An 11,980-nucleotide genomic window follows, 5' to 3' on the forward strand; every position below is an offset into this window, starting at 1 on the left:
CATTTTCCACTGTATCCCCTTCCCCACACTATTTCCTCTTTCCTTCCTCCTGGTAACCCTATTATCCTCACTTTTTCCTGCTTCCTTCTCTCCCTCCTACCCACCAACCCACCCAACATACCTTTTATCTGCTCTCTATCTTTAGCTGTATTTATTATTTATTTACCTCATTTATACAATGTCTTTCTCCACACTGAGGACCCAAAGCAGCTTACATCGTCCCCCTCTCCTTCATTTTATCCTCACCATTTCTGTGAGGTATGTAATTAGCCCAAAGTCTCCCAGTGAGCTTCTATAGCAAAGCGGTGACTGGAACCCAAGCCTCCCAGTTCCTAGTTTGAAACGCTAACGACTATACCATAGTGGCTTTCATGGTATGGCTGCTGTTGAACAGGAGCAAGGAGCCAATCTTGTGTAAATCATGCAAGATCCTAGATATCAAGTCATCTGGTGCTTTCTGCCAGGCCCGGATAAGTCCTCCCTCAAAGCCCAAAACAGCCCTGGAAAGGGCTCCACCTCTTTCTACTGACTTTTACTGACAGAAACAAAGGACTGAAATCTGTCAGTACTATTATGGTTGCCTAGCAATAGCCACTGAGAAAATTGGTTTCTAAAAGCTACAGACACTTTCCACACATGAGGAACTGATACTTACTGCCAAGTTGTCTTCTCTTGAAGCTCCTTCTGCTGACTTGAAATGTTCATCCTCGAGACTGGCTTCTAGTTTTTCTGGAACAAGTGGGATCTTCTTCTCAACACTGGACTCTGCTAAATTTCTGGCTACCAAGTATGAGCCATGTCTACATGGATATGCAATGAAAATGATTTAATATATATATAAATATGGAATACGATAAATTGAATAAAAAAGCATTCATGTGAGGGATACAACATATGTGGTACCGTGCTACACTGATGGGAGATACTATAACTCTGTGATATGACACAGACTTTTTATGTATAGCTTCACTCCCCAGCATGTCTTGGTAAAAGGATTATGAGTAGCATGAAACAAGAGCTAAGATTTTATATAAACAAAAGTTACTCTACTTTGCTGTCACCAGCTCAGTCTTCTTGCAGACTGAAGGGAATTCAACCTTGAAGCTCTTATCATTCCAGTCTGCTGATATGGTTGCCTTTAATGGGACATGTAGATGGAAGTCACCACTAATTTCCATAGTTCTTTGCCATTCATTTGCGACAATTCCCATACTTATTGCGCCATGACCACTGATTCTGAAAGAAGATGGGAAGGGATTTCTGTCAGAAAAACTTGACTTGTAATTAACTAGTGTTCTTTCAAAATCAGAATTCCCCATTTTACAAACGAAACGATGACAATAATTTTAAAAGAATAATAATATAAAATTAATCATTTTCCTTACACAGCATTAATGTCAGCTGAAAGTCTTAGTGAGACCAGTTCTGATAGTTTGAAATTGGAATCCACAGTATGAGGCACCTGTGCACGAACTGCAAAAGATTAAATTAAGAAACTGACAAAAATGAAAACAATCTCATGTAAAGATTGCAGGCTTTCCTAACATGTCATCAGTGAACCTAGTACCACAGCATAAAAAGCAGAACCTTCATCTTAATTCCTAAAATGTTTAGGTATTATGAAATACTTCGTGGTTGATCCTCATGAGACTGTTCGTGTTATATGAAGTAGCACAGAGTTAATCAGTATAATCTCTTAAGTATTTTGGATAGCTTAGCAACTGGTGAAGTATTCCCTATACTCGACATTGTTCCTTTGTCCACAAATAAAGCAGAGCTGTGTGCCCTAGGACCAAAGGAACACCAGGGCTAAAGGGATATCAACCAGACTGTCATTGTAAGCCTCATGTGATCTGTGTCGCTAAGGAGAGGTCTAGGATTGTGCTTGTAAGATGCCTTAGCAAATCAAAAGTAACTCAACTGATTTTAATGAAGTTAGATTCATATGAAGCAAAGTAAGCAGAATGTCACTCCCTCCTGTCCCTGTAAGGGTTAGAATTGGGGGCAGTCCTTGCTGGTGTCCCATAGAGGATAAGAACATCATGACATGCTAATAGAGAAGGTGAGGCTGGGGTGCCCTATTAAGGGTCCATTACAGTGCTCATTTCAAGCTACATTTGCCTGGGATCACTCCATCCATGCACTACTAATACACAGAAAAGTATTCTGGTAATGTAGGAAACAGGCAGCAAAGGGAAATAGAATTTTAAGTGTCATTTGGCGGTGGAAAATGCCATCCAATAGCTGTCCACTTATGGTGACCTGGAGAGCTTTCAAAGCAAGAGACATTCAGAGGTGGTTTGACATTGCTTGCCTCTGCACAGCAACCCTTGAGTTCTTTGGCAGTCTCCCACCCAATTCCTAACTAGGGCCAACCCTGCTTAGCTTCTAAGATCTGATAAGATCAGGCTAGCCTGGACCATCCAGGTTAGGGCAAGTGACATTTAGCTCTGTGTGTATGCAGTTGGCTAGATGATATTACCCTGACATTTGCGGGGATTTAGCAGTTAAAGCAAAATCATTAAACTTTGTAAACTTGATCTGAGTTTTATCACTGGATACAGCCATCCCCACTGCACAGTATTCTCCCAAACTAGTCAGAAACACTGTTCTCTCCAGGCTTACCATTTCCTGAGATATCTGCCATGAACATGACAGTGGCACCTACTTCTAATGGCACACCAAGATTGTTAGGAAACCTGCGTCGAATCTCTGCAAATGCCACTGGACTGATAGCTTGTACAGAAATGCCATTAGGAAGTTCTTGGAATTTTCTGAGAGCTGTTTCGATCAGTGGCTGATAATATTCTTCACGCAGAGTCTGCAACAGGGGAAAGATGCAGTAAGTTGGGAGACAAGTAGATCATATTGTTAATCAGATCGTGAAAAAAACAAACCATAGCTACCTTCTCAGCTTTGGGGAGATAGGCAATTTCTTTGTCAAACATACTGAAACTGAGAAATTGATCTTGGCTTTCAGAATATGCTCCTGGCACCTGAAAATCAAGAGGAAAATATGAATGATTTAATATTGGATCTACTGAAATACACACTGAAGTAAACACAAGGCAGCAGAAATGATCTAATTATTTATGAAATGAAATAATTCTAAGCATACTTCACTTGCAGCTTCTCACATCTTCTTAAAGAGGATTACGTCCCTTTGTGAGAGTCACAATCTTACAGTGTAAAGACCATTGTGAGACCAGGTCCTTTATACCACTACAGATATTCTTGATGATGAAAGATGGAGGAGAAACATACTCCTAAATCCTGGGTTCCATCAGCACAACTGGCCTGACAAAAGCCTCAGGCATAATCCCAACTACCATTTTCCTATGGAAGATGTCACCCAAAGAATGAATTCACATACCGCTTTTTCAGTCTTGCTTATCTTCTGATTAAATTGGCTTTTGCCCCTCAAAAGTTCCTCGAGGACACCAGCTCCAAAACGAGCCTGTGTTTTTAGAGAGCATAATAAGTCGATAACATTTATCATTTGTGAAGCAATGGAGCGACAGAATAAGACTCTTAAACATTTCACCTAGAAATGAATTGTATTAGTGTAACACAGACCTCAAACAGATTAGCTGTTCCACCAGGAAGCAGTAGTTGTGTGGTTAACATTGCACTTGAGGGGAATGTATTTTTGACAGCGCCCTCTGTGATAACTTTTTCAACAAATCCAATTCCGTGCTGGCCTGTAAGAAAAACAGAGACAAGTCCGATTTCCCAGTATTGAAATGGAAAGATACTATGCTAGTATTCTTTTGAACCATTTTTTTGGAAGCTTGCAGTCATTCACATTTTTATTTATGAGATCCAGTGCTGACACAATCCCAACCATTTGCACTAAAACAGCCTTGTCAGTAAATTCAGAAAATGACTAGCCCAAAGAACATTTTAGCTGTCCCCCTTCCACTCTGCTAATTTTGTTGTTGGATTGTTAATGAACTGGTATATTTCTAGATACTTCTGCTCTGTTTTAATACTACAGAGACTTTTTTCATTAGTCTGTTCTGTTAGCTGCCTTGACTGTACTAAGACTCTCTCAAGGGGAGGGGTTGTGGTTCAAGCTAGAACACCCGTTTGATATGCAGAAGGTCCCAGGTTCAATCCATTGAATGCCATTTTAAAAGGATCAGGTCATGGGTGATGTGCAAGATCTCTAATCTGAGGCCTTGGAGAGCCACTGCCAGTAGAAATAGACCATACTGGCCATGATGGACCAATGGTATAATTCAGTATAAGGCAGCATTATGTGATATAGTAGGGTATAACCATTTTAAGTAAATAAATATAAACTATTAATGTTGTTTAAAGTTTGTTTAAAAATCTGTTTTACACTGGGTTACTTTTACACATGTTAATGGTATTTCTTACTATTCTAATAAGAACATAAGAACATAAGAGACGCCAATGTTGGATCAGGCCAAAGGCCCATCCAGTCCAACACTCTGTATCACACAGTGGCCAGAAATACCAGTGCCATCAGGAGGTCCACCAGTGGGGCCAGGACATTAGAAACCCTCCCACTGTTGGCCCCCCCCCCCAAGCACCAAGAAGACAGAGCATCACTTGCCCCAGAGCCCCTATCTATACCTTGTGGCTAATAGCCACTGATGGACCTCTGCTCCATATGCTTATCTAATTCCCTTTTGAAGCCGTCCATGCTTGTAGCACCCACCACTTCCTGTGGCAGTGAATTCTCTCTGTGTTTTATCAGTTATTGCTTGAATAGTGCTTTAGCTGCTATTGGTGCTATGTTAGTTTTATTGTACATCATATGGACAGCCTTTTCGTAGAAGACCAGTTAATAAATATTTTAATATATAACCCTACCACACCAAACAATCAGGACCTAGACAGGCATGAAAAACAGGCAATCTCTTGAGTGTCTATTGGGCAGTCCTGTGTTGCTGGAAAGCTGCTTTTGGCTCGGCAGATCTCATGCTGTACAAGGCTATTTTAGGTGAATGACATTTGTAAAATTATGAAAACAAACACAACATAATGATATTATTTTGAACTAGAAAAGCAAAATGTAGAAAACATTCAGACAGGGCATGGCCAAATGTGTGTTGTAATCCGTAGCACATACTTCCTATGAAGGAGCACATTGCAAGATTCAAAAGAATATGACTTATTTGGCAAAAAGCTTGCAAACAGATAATTATTTTCAACTCACTGTCATAGAACTTAAATATCTTTGGTTTGCTGTAATAATTCTGCATTTTGAAAGACCGGATCTTCAGAAGTTTAAGGGCAAACTTGCAAGCGGAAGACCTAAATAAAATTTTAAAATGGTGAAATAAAAAGCAACCTAGATCCTTATGGCAACCCAAAGATCAAAAGATACATTGTGTCATCAACTTTCACGATCTAGAACCCATTTTGTCAGACACATGAAATGTTATCCTGAATTTATATACATAGCACTTCATAGCATTTACATACATTTTGTAATCTTCTTCTTCAAGCAGATGAAGCTCTGGCTGTCTTTATTAGACTTAATATGTACCACACGTCAGTTGTTCACTCCCGTGAATGAGCCAAGAAACAAAGAAATGGCAGAAAGCATCTAGGATGCCTAAACCTACTCTGTCCAAGCCTCAGATGGAATGATAGGCTCCCGCCCCTTGCCCGTGTGTGTGCTTATGTGGGATGAGTCAGTGGGTGAAGCCAGTGCTGCTGGCCATTATTGGTGGTGGTGGAAAGTGCTGTCAAGTTGTAGACAACTTATGGCGAGTCCATAGGTTTTTCAAGGCCAGAGACGAACAGAGGTGGTTTGGCTGGCTATTATTACTGAATGGAAGAGAGGGCCTCTGTTAAAAGGAGAGGTATAATAAACAACAGCAATAATAGTTAACGTGTGATGAATAGTATGGTTGTATCTGTACTTACACTTCAGCATACTGTGGGACCCGGAGGCCTGCTACCTCATTCATGTGAGCGATTACAAATCTCTGAAACTGCACATCATTATCATTGGCTGCCACTTCAGCCATTGTTACTACCAGAGGGAGAGAAATATTCATTTCCAAGAGGCTGACACAAGCCATTATTCGAGCCAAAGTACAATATTCACGGTCCATAAAGGGTACAATGAGACTCTCTTGCCCCTAGAAGGAAACAAAACATTTCTTAAGTGTCCGTTAAATTGCCAAGGTGTTTATTTATCCATCAGTAATTATGTACATTGCAGGGATGAATCACACAACAGGAACAAACTGATTTTTATGAATAGGGGATCAAATCCCAAAGATTTAAATTGGCCTGAGGAGATTGTTAATAGTTTTGAAGCAGAGTGTATTATCAAGGATATATGTATCCTGTGTGGCTGTATTATTACACTGCTAGTGGAGAATCCAATAACTGACATATAATAAATGCACTTCTAGTCCACTGAATCTAGTCCTTCACTGATCAGATAAATTTTCTTGGGCAGCTCTTCAGCACAGAATAATGGAAACAGCCATTTCTGCTCCATGATCTGGTATACTACCTCTGAACAGAGAGGCTCCATTTTTTCCTGTTATGGCTAATATAACTGATAACACCTATCCTTCACAAATCTGTCACAAAATCTGATTCCCAAGGTTGCAAGGAAAACTATGAAAGCAGCAATGGTCCCCATTTAAGTGCAGGGTTTGTACTTATAAAACCCTCTGAGGACAGGTTGGACACAGTTACAGTGCCAGCTACATCGAATCCTGGTCCTCAAGTAAACTGTGAATGTCGGTTTGTATTGCACTGAAAATATCACAAGAGCTGTTTCTTGGATCCATAAACGCACTGTGGCTACTGAGTTTCTTTGCTCCACAGGGCACATACTTGGAGCTTCATATATTTCAGAGGAGTTGCCTTTATTCATCTTACCGTCTTCGGGTCCATCCTGGCTGCCTGTCTTATGGCCAAAACAGCTTCCACTTGAATTTGGTCTGTATATTTGTTACGTGCAAGCAGGATTTTCTTGAGGGGCTTCAAGCTGTTTCCATGAGCTGCATTGGCAAGGGACTTCAAACATAATATAATTTCTTGTTCATCTCCGCTTTGGGTTGCATCAGTTAAGCGATCATGAAGATGCTACAAAGAGAGAGAGAGAGAGAGATGCTAACAAGCATACAAACTATTCCTCATACAGTGCATGTTGCTGCCTTTCTTCAGTGGGAATGTAATGAAGAGTTGCATTTAAATGGCATTACTGTGGTCATTGACTGGATGTATATGCTGTGTTGGAATATGCTATTATGTCCTACAATTATGAAGGCAAAAGATCAGGGCCCTGGTGGGCTGCAAGAGATCTTAGTATCATCCCACTCCAGTCACACAGAATCCCCCTGCAACACAATCAATACTCATTAACAAACTAAAGTCCTCCTTTCAAGCATACAATTTGCTCTTTTCCAAGGGAACAACAAAATTAATTCCACAAACAGTAATACAAGCTGTATCCTTCTACAGAAGCCAGTACCATTTCCTTCATCTAGCAAGTTCCCCCTTCCTTTATATTCTTATAATCTGTACTAGTACTGACTCTGATGGGTACCTTTGAAATTAATAGTTTAAGATTTGTAATGTGTCATCATCTGCTAGAACTGAATAAAGAAACTGTTCTGTGTCTCCAGAAAATGAAATATGTTAGCCTGAAAGAAGGACACACACCTTGAGAAGATCGTTGGCCCTAGATGGAGACTGAGCAATACACCTGGAAACCAGAGCTCCGTATGCCATGTTAGCTCCCATTTTAAGCCAGGGTTCATTCTTGATTTTGGGGCTGGCAATTATTTCCTGTTCAAGAGAAAAAGAATGAGAAAAGTAGTTGCATATGATGGCATTTGCATGGATATGATGGCATTTGATGGAAAATTTGTCTTATTTTAGATGCAACAATCATTATTTTGAATTGCATTCTGTTGACTTCCCTGTAAAGTGACTGCATGCAATTTTATTTTGATACAACGAATGATGATTTCACATGTACTCACTGCTGCCAATGAAGCGGCACGTTCATTAGGGGTTGCAAAGTGGAAGGCTGTGGGAATAAGTGGGAGTAGTTCATAGGTTTCCAGTTTCTGGTCATGGACTGCAGTTTTGAGGAGCTCCAGTGAACTATCACTGCCAGCCATAGCAACTACATGCAGCAGAGCAAACCTGCAATGAGTAGAAAGGAACAGTTTGGTTTTATTCTTTGCCCTCCTTCATAGAAGAAACTGATAAGACTTGGGGGCCAAGCCTGAGGCTTTATTGCCCTGGTAGCAAAAGGTTTGGGGTGGGTACCAGTCAGTATGCCAGAACATAATACAGTGCTATGAATTAACTGCCAGGCAGCCAACATACCTGACACGGGGCTGACTTTCAACCTGCTGTAAAACAGTGGCCAGGTCATTAAAACTTCCTCTACGGACCAGTTCGATGACCTGTAGATACTTTTTAGCATTGTCTGCTTTGCTGCCTGCTGGGTTGCTCTGGGCTAATTCTTGCATTTTTTCCATAATCTGTAAGATTAAATAGAAGACAACAGTAAGATAGAGTATATTCACTACAATGGATCAGAAGAAGTCCTCTCTGGCTGCCTTTACAGAGAGTGGATGCATTCTCTACCTGCTGTGGAATGTTGTCAGTCACTATCATATGACCTGCCATCTGGGGCTGGTCTGAAAATTCATAATAAATGTTTTCATGGTCCTCATCCTGTGGCCAGACTGCTTGTTGTTGTCGTCCTTTCTGAGGCTTCTGCCGCTGTTGAGGTTTTTCAGCTTTCACCCCAGTCAGAATAAGCTCTTGTCTGGAAGGGAACAGAAAACCACAGATACCATGAATGAGTTAATGAATTGATCCTGGATTAGCCTGAGAAATCCAAGAAGACAACTGAGATTGAATAGATGCAATGCTGACCCACTCAAAGTCCATGGAAATGCAGCTATTGACTTTATAGAATCAGGCTGTACTGAACCAGTAGGGCAATAGCCAAGCTTCCCCACCTCTGACAGCCTCTTCCCAGGTAAAGTCTGGCCAGGCAGAATGGTGGCTGGCACTGGGGTGGGTTGTATAGTGACTGGCCCAAGTCACACAGTGGTGGCTGCTGGGCCAGGTGAGGCTGGGCTGGTGCTGCTGTGGCTGCCACTGCCAGGCCAGGCCAGGCCACCAAGTTATGTAGGTAGTGAGTCTCTGGTGGTAGCTGATGAGGGCAAGTCCTCCTCTATCAGGAGACATGACAGTGGAGGGGTGCAGGACTTTTCCCCAGGGCTGTTCTGGTCTCCCAGTTCACTCCTGCTCTCCCCCCTCCCCCCGGAGTTTTGCTTTACAGAAAACAAGGCTTGGAAGGCCCATTCTTATGCTATGAAGCAGCTTCTGTGGGCCTAAAAACACATAACATTTTCCCCTAGTTCTCCTGGGGTCTGTGCATTCAACAGTATATTGTGAGTTCCATGCCAGGAACTTGAATCCAGGCCTATTTGGACTGGGAGGATACCCCCATTATACCAAGCAGAAACAGCCTCAGGGGGGCACTACTTGTTCTATTGTAGAAATCTGTGTGTACCCCATCAGGGCACATGGGGTAAACAGCATCTGCAGGGCCATTCCAGGTTGGGTACATGGGAGGGGGGCTGAAGCCACCTCTCCCCGTGAGCCATAGTCCTGAACTGAACTGAGCCTGTGTATGCCTGAGACTAATTTCTTAGCACAAAACTTGAAGTACACATTTGATCATGTAGACCTGGGGTGGACCTAGAGAAAAGCATGATATGTAGTTAGGCTCTTAGTGATCACTTTTTTGAATAAGGTCTTTTGATGCATTTAGGGAACAAAATACACTACAAAAGAAAATGTATAATTTGTATGGTACTTATAGGATCTACCAGCATGGTCTAAGTCACATTAACAGCTGATTTCAGTGAGGGGCCATGTAGACAAATACCTTTGTTCTTGCCTGCCATTGGCTCAGCTGCTTTGAGGTCACAGAAGTGCTGGTTCACTTTAGCCTATGCAGTGGGAGTGCTAGTATATACTGGGAATAACATAGAACTGGGATTTTACAATTTATGAGCAACTTTTGTTCTGTTTACCTATACACATGTTGTTTTCTACAAGCCATGGACTGAATGAAAGCTTGTTGGTTAACATTGGTCAAGCAGTTAAGTCACAGACCAATTATACCAACTATTATATTTACGTAGTTAATTATGTTATTTGAAGTCCACCTTTCTAACTGAGGTTGAGGATGGTTTACACAGTGTAAGTCAAAATAGGACCCAGTTGCCACAAAATCTCAGTCGTGCTCAGAACTTATTTAGCTTTTTAAAAGGTGTTCTACTTACTTGGCTTCTAAAATTACAGGAGTGTCAAATTCACTGCCTGGAGAAACTTTGTATAGCTCATTTGCTTCAGCTTTACTGATCAGGATAGTATTATTTTCAAATTTCACTTTGTATTCTGATATCAGAGCTCCTGAAAGCAACCTGTTTTTCTAAATCATAGAAAAAGGAACCTTTAGTAAGTGTGAATGCAGACTAATTTTACACTAATTTGACAGCAAATATGTTTACAGCATTCTTACCACTGGGCAGGATGGAAGAGCATGGATGTAGGCCATTCCAATATTCTGTACCACTTGCTTCTTGCAATTCATCAAATTCTTGGTCTTAGTAATGGTGATCCAATCATTCCTCCCATTTTCATTGACAGTGTACTTAGTATCACAGTCACCTTGTATACCACTCTTCAAGATAAAGATACAAAAACACAAATTTCAGTATTAATAAATAAGGGCATGTGCAGAAGTGAAATGTGTCTTACCAAAATGAAAATACCATTAAATATGTAGGAAAATTTCCATAGCTATAAATTGTTGTTTCGTTTAGATTTCCTGGTATTAATTCCCCCCCCTGCATTTACATCAGGTGCATTTTAGAACACAAACAAAAATAGATCTGGCAAATGGCTAGATAGTCCCCAAACCTTCGGCAGTGCTTTCTGGCTGATGGATTTCATAGTGAGTATAACACTACAAACACAAATTACTTGGTTCCAATCCTGTCATTTGGCAATTCTAATAATAAATTAGGACTTTCAATGAAAAATAATCCAATTGATTAACATCTAACTATTGAACTAGAAACCATCCAGCAGGAATGTAAGTGGAAACAGTAAAGTGAGGTACTTTACTGCACAAATAAATCCCACCCCTTGAAAAAGTGAGTGCAAGTGTACTATAAATGGAAGAAACAAACCTCTTGTGCTTCATACATCCTCTCGTTTTTGTATGTTATGATAAGCATACCCACGATTCCTCTGACGATGTTCCTACAAAATCTAGGGGTATTTTTTGCAAAAGAAATTTCCCCAATAGTCCTGCCATTCATTTCAATTTCAGTAGAGAATTGGCAGCATTGCTCAATTTCCTGGGTTTGCTTGGGAGAATGAACAAATGATTTCCCAATACAGTCTTCCGCTTTTGGGTTTGAAAGCTGAGGACAAAATTGAGGGGAAAATTACTTCCATTGAAAAAGAATAAAGAACAATATCATTGATAATGATCCAGACATGTATTGGCTCTTTCAACAGGAAAGACTTACAGTAATGAATTTGGGCTGGACTGTGTCCCTCTATGTTATATACTATTTCTCAAAAGTAAATGAGAAACAAGTTAGTTAATATACACTAAAAATCAACTGTTTGGATCATATGATGTGATCCACAAGCAGAAAGGGTTTGTGAAGATCAACTGAGCCAGTTTTCCCTTGGCTCACCCAAGAGGAAGAGAATGATTGTTCCAAATCTCCCCCCCCCCCTCATCCCCTTTGTCTTGCAACCTCCCTGGCCACATTTTGCAAGCTGCAGGCTATTTCCTTCTGACACCTTCTACTAACTGCAATATGCATGCTTTAAAAATATTAATTATACATATGATCATAGCAGTAAACTTTCCTAAGACCAGGACAAAACTATTTAGCGCTGTTCTAAGAGTTACCAATAA

General features: G+C 40.7%; 1 protein-coding gene across 1 annotated transcript; it reads right to left on the reverse strand.

Annotated features, from left to right (window-relative positions):
* Positions 1-1,381: 1,381 nt before the first annotated feature.
* Positions 1,382-11,252, reverse strand: LOC107117293 (vitellogenin-2-like). Its single transcript, XM_015419388.1, has 15 exons — positions 11,235-11,252; positions 10,562-10,723; positions 10,323-10,471; positions 8,605-8,788; positions 8,341-8,498; positions 7,989-8,154; positions 7,666-7,791; positions 6,880-7,086; positions 5,905-6,122; positions 5,189-5,286; positions 3,577-3,701; positions 3,374-3,457; positions 2,907-2,996; positions 2,626-2,821; positions 1,382-1,473 (listed from the first exon to the last, which is right to left on the reverse strand). Exons 1-15 carry the CDS (start codon positions 11,250-11,252, stop codon positions 1,382-1,384), a joined length of 2,073 nt encoding a protein of 690 aa, XP_015274874.1.
* Between the last annotated feature and the right edge of the window lie 728 nt (positions 11,253-11,980).

The sequence above is a fragment of the Gekko japonicus genome, unplaced genomic scaffold (assembly GCF_001447785.1).
Source record: "Gekko japonicus isolate JY-2015 unplaced genomic scaffold, Gekko_japonicus_V1.1 scaffold494, whole genome shotgun sequence".
In the NCBI taxonomy this organism is placed as follows: Eukaryota; Metazoa; Chordata; class Lepidosauria; order Squamata; family Gekkonidae; genus Gekko; species Gekko japonicus.

Bases quoted from the DNA above. Each gene is read 5' to 3' on its own strand.
- LOC107117293 (XM_015419388.1), bottom strand. The intron at 7,087-7,665 runs GTGTGTGTCCTT...CTCTCTTTGTAG, and splicing joins GGGCCAACGATCTTCTCAAG to CATCTTCATGATCGCTTAAC. The intron at 3,458-3,576 runs GTCTGTGTTACA...CTAAAAACACAG, and splicing joins GAACAGCTAATCTGTTTGAG to GCTCGTTTTGGAGCTGGTGT.